General features: G+C 36.3%; 1 protein-coding gene across 2 annotated transcripts in view; it reads right to left on the reverse strand.

Annotated features, from left to right (window-relative positions):
* SOX5 (SRY-box transcription factor 5) overlaps nt 1–16,775 on the reverse strand; it is a 1,009,763-nt gene that overhangs the window by 11,403 nt on the left and 981,585 nt on the right. For both annotated transcript variants that reach the window (XM_055085506.1, XM_055085507.1), the window contains 2 exons: nt 3,703–3,811; nt 906–1,079 (listed from right to left, as the gene is read on the reverse strand). In XM_055085506.1, coding sequence (XP_054941481.1) covers nt 906–1,079; nt 3,703–3,811 — 283 coding nt within the window. The remainder of the gene's footprint in view (nt 1–905; nt 1,080–3,702; nt 3,812–16,775) is intronic.

Consider the following 16,775-nt stretch of genomic DNA (forward strand, 5'->3'; position numbering starts at 1 on the left):
CGGCCATGGCTCACGGGCCCAGCCGCTCCGCGGCATGTGGGATCCTCCCGGACCGGGGCACGAACCCGTGTCCCCTGCATCGGAAGGAGGACCCTCAACCACTGCACCACCAGGGAAGCCCGACACCATGCTCTTGAAGGTAAAGATGATGGTGAGGATGACATTGATGATGATGATGATGTCAAGAGAACAGCACCAAAGAAATGGCATCTTCCCTTCCTTCTTTCTCTGACTTAAATTGGTGTATAATAGGTCTCTTTATAATCAGTACTCTTTCCTTTCAACCATCTTTGCTGTGTGCTTCAGTGTCTATGTATGTTGGGTAAATATGTACTTTTGTCATCTGTTAAGCTGAAAGCTGCAATAGCAGGAAAAGTCCCTTTTTAAATGATACTGAAAATACGCGTAAGGATACTAAAAGTAAAAATTAAAAAATGCACACCCAGACGTCTTCTTGTGTCCTGACAATCTAAACTGATTTTCAATTATAGTATTAGAACAGACATCATCTCCACCTCCACCCTCACCCCCATGACATGACAAATTCTATAGTGTTTACAAAGGAAAAGAACAAATAAGGTCAATACCAATACTGAGTGGCTTGTGTGAAAAGAGCTTTTTTTCCTAGTCTTAATACAAATACTTTAAATTTTTGAAGAAGAGGAAATATTACAACAACTAGTGTAGGAACACACATCGAAATCAGAATTTGGGCACAATTTCTTGATAAATGTGGAATGCTTCATGATCAGAAGAAAAGGCTCAATATGGTGTACCTAATTTTTAGATAAGTAGAAAACATGAGCTGCCTGGCTTCCAAACTCAGTCTCTTTCAACAAATGTAGAAAACAAAACTGTACCTGTATTTCATACATCACTTAACCCTTAATAAATACTTTTCTTACCCAGTATCTTGCTGATGTTGGAATTGTGCATGTCAGGAAAGGCTTGAAGGATTTTCCTTCGTTCATCTTTAGCCCACACCATGAAGGCATTCATTGGACGCTTTATGTGGGGTTCATTGCTACCACGCCCCCTGGATTCTCTATAAATTCTTGATTCTGAGACTCCAGCACTTCCTAAAAACAGGGAACATTGCTTCACGTTAGTGTTAAAACTTATGGCAATTCCCTTCCTTGCATTATTGTTTTTCAGTCTATTAAAATATCTGAAAATCAAAAGTACATCTAATAATGGTACTTCTAGTTCTTGAGCCAGATGCTTGTTTATGAAGTTTCTGTGATAAACCTTGTGGTGTCAAATGTTGTTATTTGTATTTTTAAGTCCATTTCTAATATATTTTTCCTTTCTTTCAATGGACTACGGACTGTTTCACCATTTACTTTCAAGAGCACACAAGAAACTTGAATATGTGATCTTTGATACAAATTGGAAAGAGAATAGTTGGGTTAGGTCAACAGGCATGCCGGTACTGTAGAAATATGAGATAGGTCAAAAGCTCGCAAAATTGTGAAACACCAAACTGTTCAGCAGAATGGATGACTACAGGTAAGGATGTGTCTCTGCTACCTGAAGACTGACAGAACACAGCATACTCATGCCCTTTTTCTCGCTCTGAGGCTATATAAAAACACTGCTAAATAAATGTTTAAGGTTAAAATACAATATAGATATCTCCTATAATGTGTTTGGCTTTTCTTTGAAATTATGTGCTAATACATGCATGAAATATGCTGATGCAGCAATGATAGTCTGGTTTCCCAAAAGAAATTTGAAAATGGTAGGAAAAGAACAAACGAATGGTTACATTCTATGGTTTCTTACGAAGTCTACAGTCACATATTTAAGGTGAAAAAAAAATATGTTAATTTCCCTGAATTTTCCCACTAACGTCTAAGTTATCCAAAGAGATCCATTGATAATTACATTCCAAACAGCAAGACTCAGGATGATAAAACACGACCAAGTGTCACAGTGGAACCTTGCGGAGCTTCAGGCACTCCTCTAGGCTTTATCTGACTTTGTAGGATGGCTTCAGCAGATTAAACTGCTTCCAGAGATACTTGAATTTAGGCAAAGAAAATACGGAGAAGCAAAACATATAACTCTGGCACTATGTTCTCCAGGGTTATCATTACAAAAGATGAAAGAGATATATTCTGTTAGCATGTAAAAATTTCAAATATTTTGGGGTTTTTCTAGAGCACTGCTCTTCTTTTCTTCCTTCATACTCCTTTTCCTTTCTTAATTAATTTGAAGGAATAGGAATCAACCAAAATTACTCAGACTTGAAGACCTCTATAGCAGCAAACAAAAAACACAGCTTATCTGGAATTTCTCATTATTTCTCTTTCATAATATGCTCTTTGGTCTGATGAAGATTGGAAAATATTTTGCATATAAGCATGACTGAATATAACAAATAACCGCAACAACAATTTTGATGTTTTAATGCTGATTACCGTGGGTATACTTTATCATGCTGATACAACTTAAAATTTATGAAATGTGTTATTACCAGTAATTGTGTTTTTATTGACAAAAAGGAGTGCTAATATATGGTGACATCTTCCTAAAATGGGTTTGTAGCTAGCAAATGATCATTTGCACATCTGCTTTTTCTTGTTCTTACACTTTACAGCAACATAAGCAATAAAATGAACATTATGTGACTTCATCAAAGCTAAGCAAGCTCTCTGTATGTACTTAGGCCAGGTTTAATCTTAGCCAAGCAAAGCAGAAAAGAGAAGGAAACGTCTGGATACAATAGGCTAGCAAAACACAGACTTTTCTTGGATATCCAATTCAATAAAATTTGGTCTCGACAGAATTATCTGGTTAAATGCTCAAGTTTGGCGAGTCCCTTGGCTGCTCACTGGTTTGCCCTGGTTCAGTCTTTTCTGTACGCAGGGAGCTTCTGCCATAGTAACAAAGTTGAGGACCATGCTCTTGAAATGCATGTATGTCACCTGACACTGGAGAGAGGTTCCCAGTCAGGGCTCAGTGTAAGAGGAAAAGCACTTTCTTCTTTCTCCCTCTTTGCTGTGCTATTAGAATTAGAGCATCAATTTATTTAGTTGTCTCTGTGGGTGTTTAGAACGTTCAAAGATGACGCAGACAACAGAAGTCTCAAGGCACGTGAGGGAAGCATGAGACTGTACAGCTGGAGCTCTAGCTGGGTTACAGAGGGTAGGCAGGGCACCTGACTGTATGGTAGATAGTATAAGAGGGAAAGGGTCCCAAATGCAAGAAACTCTCCTGAAAATATCCTCTGAGCCATGTATTCTGGTCAGGGTTTGACAAATGGAAACTTCAAAATGAGCTTATAGAAAAACATTTTTGAAAAGTCTGTTTCAGGTGTAAGAAATAGGGAAGTGAGAGACAGGGTAGATGATGATTGAGAGCATTTGCTTTAGAATCATGCCATCTTGAATCCAAGACCTGCCTTTGGCGCTTACAGCCCTGTAGTCTTGGAAATTATGACTCAAAATTCCTAAGGGCTAATCTCTATATCTGTAAGCGTTCTTATCTCACAGGTTGTGCTGGGGAGTAATGAGATGATTTATGCATAGCACTCAGCAGAGCGTTTGGCACGTGGGAACCACTCAGTACATGTGAACTCTTACTGTAATGATCAGGTATGAGGTGGCTGTCTTGTATATTTTCTAGTAGTTTTAATTGGTATTAAACAAACAGACACTTCTGCACACTACTGGAATATATACGAAAAATTTCACAAACCATCAGAATCTCCACTCATATTGAAATCCATCATGGCATGGCTAAATTTTCCTTCTTCATTCTGTTTAACTGCCAGTTGCTGAGTCAGACTCTCCAGTGTTGTTTTTTCCTTTAAAAAAGAAATTTATAATGAGATCTCAATCTGGAAATTATAATTATTCAAAGACTTTTTTTCTTTGGGCTATATATAATGCATTAGCTTCTGGAAGGGATGAGATGCTGATTTATTCACCTTTGCACATTCAGCACGTTATACTGAGGTAATTGAAGCCAATGATCAGCAGGATTTTTGAAGGAACTCTGATTCGTAGAATCCCCTATACAGTCTTGGCATTTGGGTTTGCTAAGCCTAAAGGATGGATGCTGGGATCCTTGGAGACAACCTTCCCAAATCACAAAATGTGCATAGAAATTTCATGGAAGCAACCTGTTTTACAACATTTGGAATGCCTGCTTTATTTTTAGCCAGACAGGAAAAGTATAGAAGTGGCATGAGGCCCAGAGAAAGTCTTCCAATAGTCAGGTGACCAAATGATTGAAACATAATTCACAGTAGTGCCCTCGGGTTGCCATCTCCCTAAATGCCATCTGCATTCCTCATGCAAGGGTAATGAAGACGTTTCAATATTCATTGTTAATTGCTTGTCAAGTCTCTGTACATTCAATGTGAGTGCCTGCTACTTGGACCACGATTTGATTTGGATTGCTAAGCCAAAATATTGAGTTGGAGAATTATCTGAGATACAAATATACCAAAATTAGATCTGCAAAGACATCAAGTCATTTGAAAGCATGCAGTGCATGATTTGAATTCATGGAAAACATGGCATTACAAAGTAAATTATTTTCAAGAAAAATATAATGCTTAATCTACACCACATGAGATTTTAAACTATTTCCAAATTAAGTAATTGGGTGATTTTAAGAACAGAAATGCACACAGTAAAAGGTTTACAACTCTCTCTAGAACTTTCCATCATTGCTCTGAGGATGATGCAGTTCCAAAGCAGCTTTAAGAAAAGCACCTATTGGATTTCATAAAATTTGCTCATGTTTTTCTTTGTAATTATGCACCTCACTTTCTGAGGAACACAGTCATGAGTTACACAAATGAATCACATACACTGCGGAACAGCTACTGACACAATAACAAGAAGTTCACAGAAAATAATCAACTATTTAAGATAATTGTATTACATACAGGTAAAGGACCCAACTAACGTTCCCAACAAGAGCCACAGGGTACTGAAATTCTTCATACAGTATATACTTTATCTCTACAAAATCTCTGACAATATTACAACTAAACAAACATACTAGATGAAAAATTCTCTTAATTTAGTGGCCTTGGAATCCATGTCTCTGTTCATCAAAGTCTGATGATATACAATTTAATAGAAAAATATTTTAAATTATCAATCAGTATAAAATACAGTAGAGAAACTGGAAACAAAATAGTTTATACCAACTTTAGTTCTATAAGAAGATTATATAGTACTAAAGTTGAAATAAATTATATATTTAAAAATGTAGAACCTCACCCAATTTTGTTTTGTGTATGAAACTGGTATTTTCATCTGCTTTACATGTTCTACATTTCTTTTGCTGAGAGAGTCTGCTGTGTATATTCAGCTGAGCCCAGGAGCACCAAGGACACCAGCTTAACAGACTGTCTTTATAGTAAATGTAGCTGTTAAAATAGAAGACAGTTACATTACAACTAAACAAACATACTAGATGAAAAATTCTCTTAATTTAGTGGCCTTGGAATCCATGTCTCTGTTCATCAAAGTCTGATGATATACAATTTAATAGAAAAATATTTTAAATTATCAATCAGTATAAAATACAGTAGAGAAACTGGAAACAAAATAGTTTATACCAACTTTAGTTCTATAAGAAGATTATATAGTACTAAAGTTGAAATAAATTATATATTTAAAAATGTAGAACCTCACCCAATTTTGTTTTGTGTATGAAACTGGTATTTTCATCTGCTTTACATGTTCTACATTTCTTTTGCTGAGAGAGTCTGCTGTGTATATTCAGCTGAGCCCAGGAGCACCAAGGACACCAGCTTAACAGACTGTCTTTATAGTAAATGTAGCTGTTAAAATAGAAGACAGTTACATTACAAAAACAACACATTCCATCAACGTGATCTGAGAGTCCCCAGGCCAATGAAGACTTTACTGTACTATCTATCTTTGGGGAATGTACTGGGCATGGATCACCTCTCAGGTTTTGATTTAAAAGTGTATAGGGCAATAATGCTACATATTTTCTAGAGAGTTTTCCATTTTGAAGTAAAGTCTTTCAAGAAGAAACAGCAAAATGAACGCAGTCGGAGTAGAAAAAAATGAAATGTTAAGTAACTCTGAAGATTCTGCATTCAGCTGTCTGGATCTTGCACCATCTTACCAAGTAGCTAAAATTAGCAAAGGATGAGCTGGAAAGTCACAAGTAGTTTTTACAATAAGTAACCTCTAATCATCTACCTCTAAAGCACAGAGTATAATAAAATGATTCAATTAGTTACCCCAAAGTGGAATTTATGATACTTCTTAAGAGGATGTCAGTAGGAGACAGTGGAAGTAAACACAGTAAGCTGCACTTCTTTTGTGACCTTTTGCATAGTCATTTAAGCTAATTCTCAGTCATGTGAACAGCGTAAATGAGAAGTGATTGGAGGACTTGAAGAAGGTATGGTGTGCCTTTAATTAAAACACCTTACAGTAGCATGTAAGTCAAAATGGTAACATTGCCACAATTTAGAAACTCTTGCTGACAATAAATTCAGAAGACAGAGGAATTGAGGTAAGGGGTATATCATAAAACCCAAATGGTTATATGGTAAATATGTGGTATATATATATATATATATATATAAAAATAAAATACAGTGGTTATATAGTAAATAATTAGCTATACAATTCCAAATGAAAATTGATCCCGTTGTAAAAGTTCATATTTAGTTCTTATGTATACAGGTAGATATAAATCTATGTGTGAATAGGATTCTAGATAATATACTGAACTACCAAATTACTGAGTTGGATTTAGGAATAGTCTTCAAAAGTTTAAATTCAATCTATTCAAGAATATAGGAGGAGAATCAGCCAAATGTTATAAAGCACAAATGCTGGCACACTGGGAAGATTCCTTTCATCCTACCACTTCTAATCCCATCCGTTCCTGGCCGTCCCCTTCACAAAGACTCCAACTATGCACTGTCATGTCTAAAACTCAGCCGTTTCTGATTCTGTACCCTGGGTTGAATATTTCCCTTTCCAAAGCCTCTTGTCAAATGTGTGACTATTACTGAAGAAAGGTGCTTCTCAAAGTTCTTATAATTAAATTAATCCTTTCTAAATAGAGACCGCTGAAACAAAATGAGGGCAGTAAATGTCAGGTAGGGAGGTGGTAAATGGGAAGATGCTGGAAATAAGAAACACCAAAGAAACTGAGTTTATGGAAATAGAAAAATATGTTGATGGGCAGAGGTGATAATTTTTACCAAACTTATACTCTTAGTTCCAACTGGTTCTGATAAAGAGCACAGTAGTCAAGAATTTTTACAGAAAAAGACCACCACATGCCCCCAGTCTAAGAAGACCAGTGTTCTTGAACATAAATCCAGTATAGCACTTATACTTTTCTGCCTTCTCAATACTCTCCAAACACTGCCCTGAAACTTGTAAGAGTCATTCCTCTTTCTCTCTTCTGCTTTTTTCCTATTAGAAATAAAACAAACAAAAAACCAAAAAACACACTTAAAGAAATATTGGCCCAAATTCTGAACTGCTCTGAGGAACATCAGAGTACAGGGTGCAAACATATTAATTACTACAAAGTAGTCAAAATGAAATAGTCCTGAGGATTTACAAATAAGGACCAAACAAGACGACCTGTATGCTTTCTATTGGATAAAAACTAGCTATCGGATAACAACTAGAATTCCTTTGGAAAGATGAGTCCTATCTGCCTAAGCAAACCTTATACAACTCTGTAGGTTTACTAAGATCAAGAAGAAACTTAAGGTAAGGTTTGTTTTAACTGGAAACATTTTCTGATCCTATGTTGACTTGAAAAAACATTCAAGTGAATTGTATCTGATCTACAGAAGAAAAGAAAGTTTTAGACAATACAGTTTCTTGGGGTCAAATGAATAACTCTAAAACTCAACTTTCAAATAACTATTATTAATGTGTTAATATTCACTTAGGGAATTTGGCAGCTGGTTTTGGGCTCTGTGGCTTATCCAATGACTTGCATAATGGAAAACAGCACGTGTATTGTTTGCACATGACACCAGACTATGGTGGGAATCAACAAGGAGAGCCAAGAAATACATAAGAGATGTGGGTAATTAACTGATTAGAAGTGGTCAGTAAAGATCAGTGCTTTCTAAGCAAACAACGTTCTGAAGGGCAAAAGGCTATAGAGATCAGTGGGAAAAGAACATATTTGAAAATAGAGAAAATAACTCATATAGAAAATAATGGCTTTGGGATCAGGAACATGCCATTTTAACCAAACGCTGCCATACATATTAGCTATACTACTTTAGACCAATCAATTAACCTCCCTGAGTTTCAGAATCCTAATTTGTAAAATGGTGCTGTAATATATGACAGATTCTCATTAGTTTAAAAAATGAAAAAGATATGCTTTTAATATTAGGGAAAAAGTAAATAGGGGAAATGGAAAAGATAAAGATTCTTCCTAAAATATAAGAATTACAGGAATAGTTATTTCAATATGAGTATTAAGTATCCTGCTGTGGTTATGATCCTTTATTGTCTACAGCCATAGTAGTGGACAAATATGCATTAAAAGGGAGAATGTTTGTAACAACTCTAAAAGTTGTTGGGATTTTTTCTTTCCTCTTGTGCATCATCCCTGACAATGTATTTAATCTTTTTTATTTTCCATTTGATTCTCAGGCCTGATGGTTTATAGCCCCATAATATAAGTCCAGTACATATTTAAATTGAAAAGTTCTCCTATTCCATTACTTCTTCAACTATATAGAAAACAACTAAAAATTCACTGTGTTTGTAAAGGCTCAAAGGCACATTGTTTGTCGATATTTCATAGAGCAGTCAAAACAAAAAAAAAAACCACACAAACTGTACTCTAGAGGAAATAGATATTTCCTGAGTTACCTAAGCCTAAACTGCATGAGTAGATGGTTCCTCTGTTACTCCTTGAAATTGGGATTTATATAAGTGACAAGCTTTGCTCACCATCAGACACACATACATACACAAAGAAAGAGATAGGCTGTGGATCGGCTATCATAATGGACATCCCTGAAATAAAGCTCACAAAGCTATAAAACTCATAAAAAGCACATGCATGAAATGACAGAATAGAGTGTGACTGTCAAATGTTGACTCAGTAACAGTTAAATCCCTTCTGGCTGACCTTTTTTATGATCTCCTTCTATACTAATGACACAGGAAGAAAAAAGAAACAAAAAAGGTTTTTAACCCTCCAATTATGTGACCCTCACAGACCACCAAAGAAGATGAAAGATTATTTATAATGTCATAACAATTTATCAGTTGGAGAATTTTTTCATCAGCTTAAGTAAAACATAAAAAACAATGCATGTGTCTGAGATCCCCTTCAATCTCTTGGTTTCACCCTTGCTTACTGAGATCGCCATTTTCTAAAAAATAAGCATCCACCCAAGTAATCTAACTGCACAAATGAGAAAGAAAGCTTTGTTGTAAAAGCTTTACAATAAATTATGTACAAACACACACACACATACACACATACATTTCCCTCCAACACCAACAAAAATGCAATCTGAAGAAATCTTTTACTAATTTTATTCTGGTCAAATGTGAATTTCTCAGACACTTTGGTACTCTGAAATTTCGTATCCCTTAGGAATATTTTTCCATTCATTTTCTCCATCAGAGAATCATATGGATATATGAGCTAAGGGGTTGGAAAGGTCCATAAATGTCTTGTGGTTTAGTCAACTACAAAAAAAGCCTTATCTAATCCTGATTTTTTTCCCCTTCTAAATTCAGAGATACCCCTAGTGGAGAAAATAATAAATTAGAACCCATAATTTTGTTTCCACAATCTAATTTCCTTTTGTGAACGTTGGTAGCCAGCTTCATGAACTGTTTCTTGAAGTATAATTCTTGCTAAATCTCATAGAAACTTAGTTTCATCAGGCAATCTGGTCAAAGTGAATTGTATTGGCAGATCAAGTTTTCTTAAGAAGTATTACGAAGCTGAAGATAGAATTGTTTTGAAGGAAACACACAGCTTCTATGAATTCAAGTCTTAATCTGGATGAATACATTTCTAAGACAGTAAAATGACTTGTGGATAAAATTGATGAATCCCTATTTATGATTTTTAAAGAACTGATTTTAAAGTGGGAGAAATATTAGGAATTGTACATGAATAACTAATTCTGATTTTTCAGGAATAAAGAGAGAATTTGTGGAACAATGACTTGAGCACTTAATGTATGTTCCAGAAAAGACAGAGCTGATTGATTGTTATAGGATTAGTTAAGAGCACTTAGTACAGGATGTGATACAACAAGAAGCTAGTATGGATTCATTAAGAAAAACTATGTTGTAATGGTCTACTTTCTTTTTCTACAAAAACTGGAATGCAGACCATGGCCATAATGTTTTGGACTTAACTCAGCTTTGGGTTATGTTCCTATCAATATCCTTGTTGTCTTCATGGAGAAATTGCACAGGACCTTGCAAGAGAGAGTTGAAGAGGAGATCAACAATCTCTGTCTTTAAATACCTTAAGAACCTCCATGTTTAAAAAGAACCAAGACCTGTTATTTGTGAAAAAGAGAGGATTTGGCCATATGTAGTAAAGAGACAGAATACTGACCAATGGTTGTAAGTTATCAAGTGAAAGATAACGAACCACTGAAGGAAGAGTTATATAAAAGAGTTGTCTCTCCATTGAGTGGGCTGTCTTAGGATGCAAAAACTTTCACTTCCCTAGAGGTTTTTAAGTATTGGCCATATGACTACCTGCCTGGCAGTTCAACATCAGATGATATGTTGAATTAAAGGTCCTTTACGTTTTCTTTCAATTCTATGTTCCACTTGACTGGAGTTGCTCAAACAAAACAAAAATATTTTGACAAATGTATACAGCTATACGTGTTTCTCTATCCATGATGATAGTTTCCCCAGAAGCTGTTAATTATGTTTCAAAATGTAAAGGTACTCCATTTATAATTGAGAATTCTATAATCATTTTCTTAAATTCAAGGAAGATATTTCAAATTATGAAACAAACACCAAAAAATATGATTATCGAAATACATTTTGTGAAGGGACTGTCCAATAATACTCAGATTTACAGATTCTAGGTGCATTGTGAAACACGCAGTTATATGTCCAAATTCAACATGACTGCCATGGAGAGGAAGAAGTCACTGAGTGTGTGGGGTAATGAACCGATGAGCCACTCAAAGGAATCCGTAGGAAAGAAATCATTCACAAAGAGGGTACACATGAATAATATCATGGTAAAATATTGGTCCTTGCTTACTTGTCCCAGGGGTGCTTATGGTCTGTACATGTGGAAGAGGGAAGGCAGGAGAGGAAAAAACTAAGACCTGAGCTTTCAAGTGTCTGTATATGTGTTCAGCATTCAGCCAAAGTCTAAAAAAATGACTTTATTTCAAACCAGGGCAGATACAGATACTGCGCACGCCAAGTCAAATCAGAAGGCTTAATGTGAGAAAAATAGGAGGCCAACAAAGTAAACTAAACTAATAGAATTCACAACCTACACAGGGTGTCCGGTAGGTGGGAGGGCTGCACAGATGTAAACACAAAACTGGAATGTTGTCTGATGATAACTGTTCTATGAACAATGGGTAACTCAGTTAGTGAGCTACAGAAACGTATAGACCTTTTCTCTTTCATTTTTCCTTTTCGTAGAATAAAAGCTATCAACCTGTACGTATTCTTATAAGTGCAGCCTCAGTAGCCAGTAGTTACCTCAGTTAAATAAATGTAATTGGACTGTTTTAAAGAGAAACGGTTTGGCTCCGAAATGCTGGGTCTGACAAATAGAAAGAGGCACAGCAGGGTTATAGTTCACTTTTCAATTATCCATGGTAATTTCAGGGGAAAAAATTTAGAGTAGAATAGATATTTAAAATCTCATTTTAATGAACAGCTAAAACTTCACATGTTTTATGAGAGCTTCTATGAGAGGCAAAATAAACAAGATGGAACATATTCTGTTTCCTGGCTCATTCTCTAATGAAGGGAGCTGGTGCGTGGTGAAGAAAGGAAGACCTAGAAAGGGAGCAGAAACAGGAAAAACAAAGAATTGGAAAAAAGATACACAAATGATGGAGATGCTGGTTGATTAAAGGATTTTTGTGTGTGTGTGTGATAAATCCTCAAAAATGGACTAAATAATACACATGGCCAACGCTGGGGTCAATCTAATCAAACAGGCACTGAGTTACTTTCTTGAACATCTTCAGCATGGTCCATTAGAAAAGAGACTGAAATTTGAACAAGAGGACCTCGGTTTAAAAACTGATCTACCACTCGAATTCCTATAATAATGTCATATCTCAAGGTTTTTATTTTTAAAACAAAGACATGAATACTTTTCTGCTTATAATACTGTACAGAACTGAAATTTGATGTGAAAGCAGTTTGAAAAAGGTAGGATACAAACTAAATATCAATAGCTATTATTACTCCTATTTTTACTCCTATACTCATCAACAAGTGTTTCTCATTTGTAAAAGAGAAAAGGTGTAAGTGGAAAGACTCAATGAGGCCCTTTGAAATAAATGTTACATTCAGAATATTTTCCTCATAATTTAAAATCCATATTGTTAAAGTCACTTGCAATAAATGACAACAGAGAATACAATATATCTACTAAGTATGAGGATAACTGAAAAACAAATGGCTCTTTGATTATTTCAGTGCCTTAATGTTCAAGTGTCTTGAAGACAGCTATTTGATCTTGGGGATGAGGAAGGGAGCAAGGGAGAAGGGAAGGAAGGGTCATGCTTAGTAGACGAGGTTTTCAAAAATACCACTTCTGGTCCAACAACAAAAGTGATTCTTATTTTACTTACAGAAAATTTGAAAAAATCAGGAATGTGGGGACATGTAAATTTCCAATCCCATCACCTTGGCAAAATGATTGTTTATTCTTCTTCTAGTCTTTCATCTATGTACCATGGAAATGTACTTTAAAAATATCTAGATCATTCTCCACACGGTGTTTTCAAACTCGTTTTTTTTTTCAGGAATACTATTGTGAGCCTATCCTCATATCTTTAAATGAACAGACAATTTCAATCATCAGAGAGGCCTGTGGGTGTCTATCTGAAAGCCCAATTTGGCATGCCCTGTGTGTCTCATTTTATTGGACCATCCTGCACTAACCCCTCTACCAGAATGATGTAAAGAACACAAGACTCTCTGTTTGAAAACATGCACAGCTTTTCTAGGCTTGAAAATTAAACCATAAAAAGTTTACTGGAAAAAAAAAAACCCTTTAAAAAGCTCCTTAAAAACTCACACCATAATTGCTCCCCACCAAGCGTGGGCACTTGCTAGCTGCAAGTAGTGGCACTGTGACAAATGTAGCAAAACTGAAAGCAGGCTATACTAAGAGAAAGAAAAAGTCTTCCACTGGCCATCTGTGAAAATAAGGCATGTGGCCATTAAATGCAGAGGCTGTAAATATACACAAACTCCATGAAGCAAATGGCAAAAAAGGACTAAACTTCAAGCTCAAACAAATCAAAATGTTTAATGCATAGTTACCACTGCTGGACGAAAACAGCTCTGATCTTTGCAGTCTGCAAACTCGGCATGTATTTCAATTAAATACCCCCAAAAAGAAAAGAAAGAAAAAGAAAGAAATGAAAAGACACAGAAGAAAACCATCTGGAACAAAAGGCTATAGACAGCCTATACTCAATTTCTAGAAACAAACAGCCCCTTTAACTTGCACCAGCCTGTCGAGAATGTCGATTGGAATTATTGAAAGGCTGACATATAGAGTGATGGATGGGTGATGACATAATACCTATTTGCCTTTTTGTCATGGTCTTTGAAAACTGGCTGCTCTGTGCTGATAATATTCACTAAGGGGTTTTCCTCTCCCCTCCTGTCCCATAAGAAGTGTTCCCTAGCTAAGACACTCAGTATTAAGAAGGTTTTATGAATGAAAAACAAAAGAAAAGAAAACCTGAGGATCAAATGCCAACTTGCACATAAAAAGCTAGTCTAGATTTTCTAATAATCCGCTGTCTAGAAAGCAGTTCTCTATCCATTTTACATACATATTTAGAGTAGAGAGACTCCAAAAGGCGAATATTCAACTTCAGATTTTGTGTATCTTTAAATTAAAATCACCAAATAAATAATTACATTAGAGATAAAAAATAATATATACTCATTTTTATAAAGAGAAAATATTAACCATTTGTGTTATTTTAATTTGTTCCCAGGTAAATTCTAACCAGAAGATTTAAAAGTTTGGGGACATTTTTGTTTCACAAACACTCACACACACACACACACACACACACACACACACACACACACACACACACACACCAAGAAAGAGCTCCTGTTTTGTCCCACTGTTGCAATGATCTATCTCATTTCCTCCTGAACGATTTACCTAACATAGCTTTCTCCTTCATGGAGTTTTTCCTCTTACCACTGAAATGTCCAGCTCTAATCTGACTTCTCTAATTCATTTTCGCTAAAGGCAACAACTACAAAAGCCACCCATAAATCATTAATTAATTGTAGTACCTGCCACTGAATACAAAGGCATGAGTTCCTTCATATTCACTTTTTCAAAGCAAACCTGTGGTTCACAATTCCTCACATGCCTTCTCTTTATCTAAGAGAAGGAGCATATGTTAGAAAATGCCGAAGTAGATACACTGTGTCAGTTTCTGAAGAGTTAACACCGCCGGCCCCATCCATCAGACGGCCAGTGAAGCATCAGGAAAGAATGATGGATGTAAAATTATTACAGGGCTGCCATCCGATACACTTACTGCCATTTGTAACTAATGCTGGGACTGACACACTTTTTTTCATTATTAAACATCCACATTAAGTCAACATTGGTCACTGTCATTTCCTGTTTGGCACTCTGTTAAAGGAAAAGAAAAGGGTTGACAATGGCAGAAAAGAGGAGGTTGTAATGGAAGAGTTTCCAAGTGCCAGAGTGATAAAATTAACCTTTGTTTACAAGTCCATCTATATTGTATGTGCTAAAGCTTCTTATGAATGTGACCAACACCAAAAAGAGAAACTGGTTTCATTACTGAGTAAATCATTATTTAAAATATACATATTATTCACCAAATTTTCTTCTTATTCTATGGAAATCTGCAAAGAATTTTCACTGAACCTCAGAAGGAAAAGTAAGACATTTTCCTAGCTATTCTTATTTGCAGTTATTGATGAATGCATAGCATGTGCAGGTGTTTAGATTTCAGGTACACTGCAGGCAATTAATGTTTGATGAATAAATTCTCTACCTTAAGAAATACATGCACATATTTGTATGTTTATTTTTGTGCGTGAGATCTTTTTTATATACAAGAAGTAATACAGAAGTTGGCCTTAATATGTAGAAGGTATGTGGATGAACATACATTCATTGATTTAACCTGGCGCCAAACAATGTTTTCTTGTACACATTCTTGAATGTAATTTAATTCTTTCTGAAACACAGACAAGGTATAAGGCCCTGGACATGCAACAGAGAAGAGCAAAAGTAGTTAGATAGATGCCATCAAATGTAATCAAAACAAACCAGCTTTATGATGAAAATATTTGAGAGCTTTGGTATCATTTTTATAAGGTAGCCATGGCTGACAATGGCCTTTTCCTACCCGGTAGCCATTCTGGTCTTTCTTTTTGTCCCTGCCAATATAACCTTCGGTCTTAAGATATCCCTTAAATGTGAGGGTGATCTGGCTGCGACCTCTGTCACCTCATTGATCACCAGGGTTGACTGGCTGATCCGGATGGCTAGACAGGTGTCCCCTTTCCTGCCCCATGGATCCATGTACATCCCTCCTGGAGCTGTGAGCTCAGTAGAAGAGGATGGCCTTCCCCAATAGGGGAGGGCCCTTTTTCGGTCGAGGGTATATGAGAAGCTGTTCTCCCCTGCGAGACCCTCCAGACAAGCTCTCAAGGTCCACTCCTAGAAGAAAGTAGGCTAGTCAAGCTTCCAAGACTCAAGACACATCCAAATGAGGTGCTGCAGGTAGCGGTCTGCCTTTCTTAAAAAAAAAAAGATATCCTTTGATCTCAGGAAGGATAGGATAAGGTCTCTAATTCAGTCCCAGAAACTAATTTGTGATCCATTTAAAGTGGTCTCTCTTCCTTGACCAGTAATTGTCATGAAAATGTGCAAATGACCCAGTTCTACCCAAAGGAGATGTTTATGGAAGTCGGCTTGAGGGGTGCAGTGAAATACGACTATGTGAGCGAAGACCGAATTTCAGCGAAAAGAAAATAACTTCTTTCTGAGTCTGCTGCCTTCATGGCATAGTTGTAGGTGCAGCAACATTTTGTGACTCTAAGGGAACAACCCAGATAATCAAGTGATTTCAACCCTGACATCACTGAACCAATGAGCTAATGCCACCAACCTCCTACTCCTGAACTTCATTGTAGGCTAAAAACTAATCAGTATTTGTTAAAGCTACTGTATTTAGATATCCTGATACATGTCATGACAAACATTTCTAACAGATATTACAGCATGGGCATTATCTTTCTAGGACAACTACATTGGGTAGTGAGGGGAGTGATCAGGGAAATTTCTGGTCTGTTCCTCACTGCAGTGCGCTGCGTCTCTATTGTATTAGTGTTGCCTGGTAGGATCAGGACAAAAACTGAGGTTTTTATGATTTCCTATCAGGTAAGGTCAGAACCTGAGTATGTAGCTGGTCAAAAGCGTGCCATTTGCCATTTGGGTGTTAAAGACGCAAAGCAGGTGGTTTTTACAAAACAAATGTATGTATGAGGGTCTTCGTC

Source organism: Physeter macrocephalus, chromosome 6 (genome assembly GCF_002837175.3).
Source record: "Physeter macrocephalus isolate SW-GA chromosome 6, ASM283717v5, whole genome shotgun sequence".
Taxonomy (NCBI): domain Eukaryota; kingdom Metazoa; phylum Chordata; class Mammalia; order Artiodactyla; family Physeteridae; genus Physeter; species Physeter macrocephalus.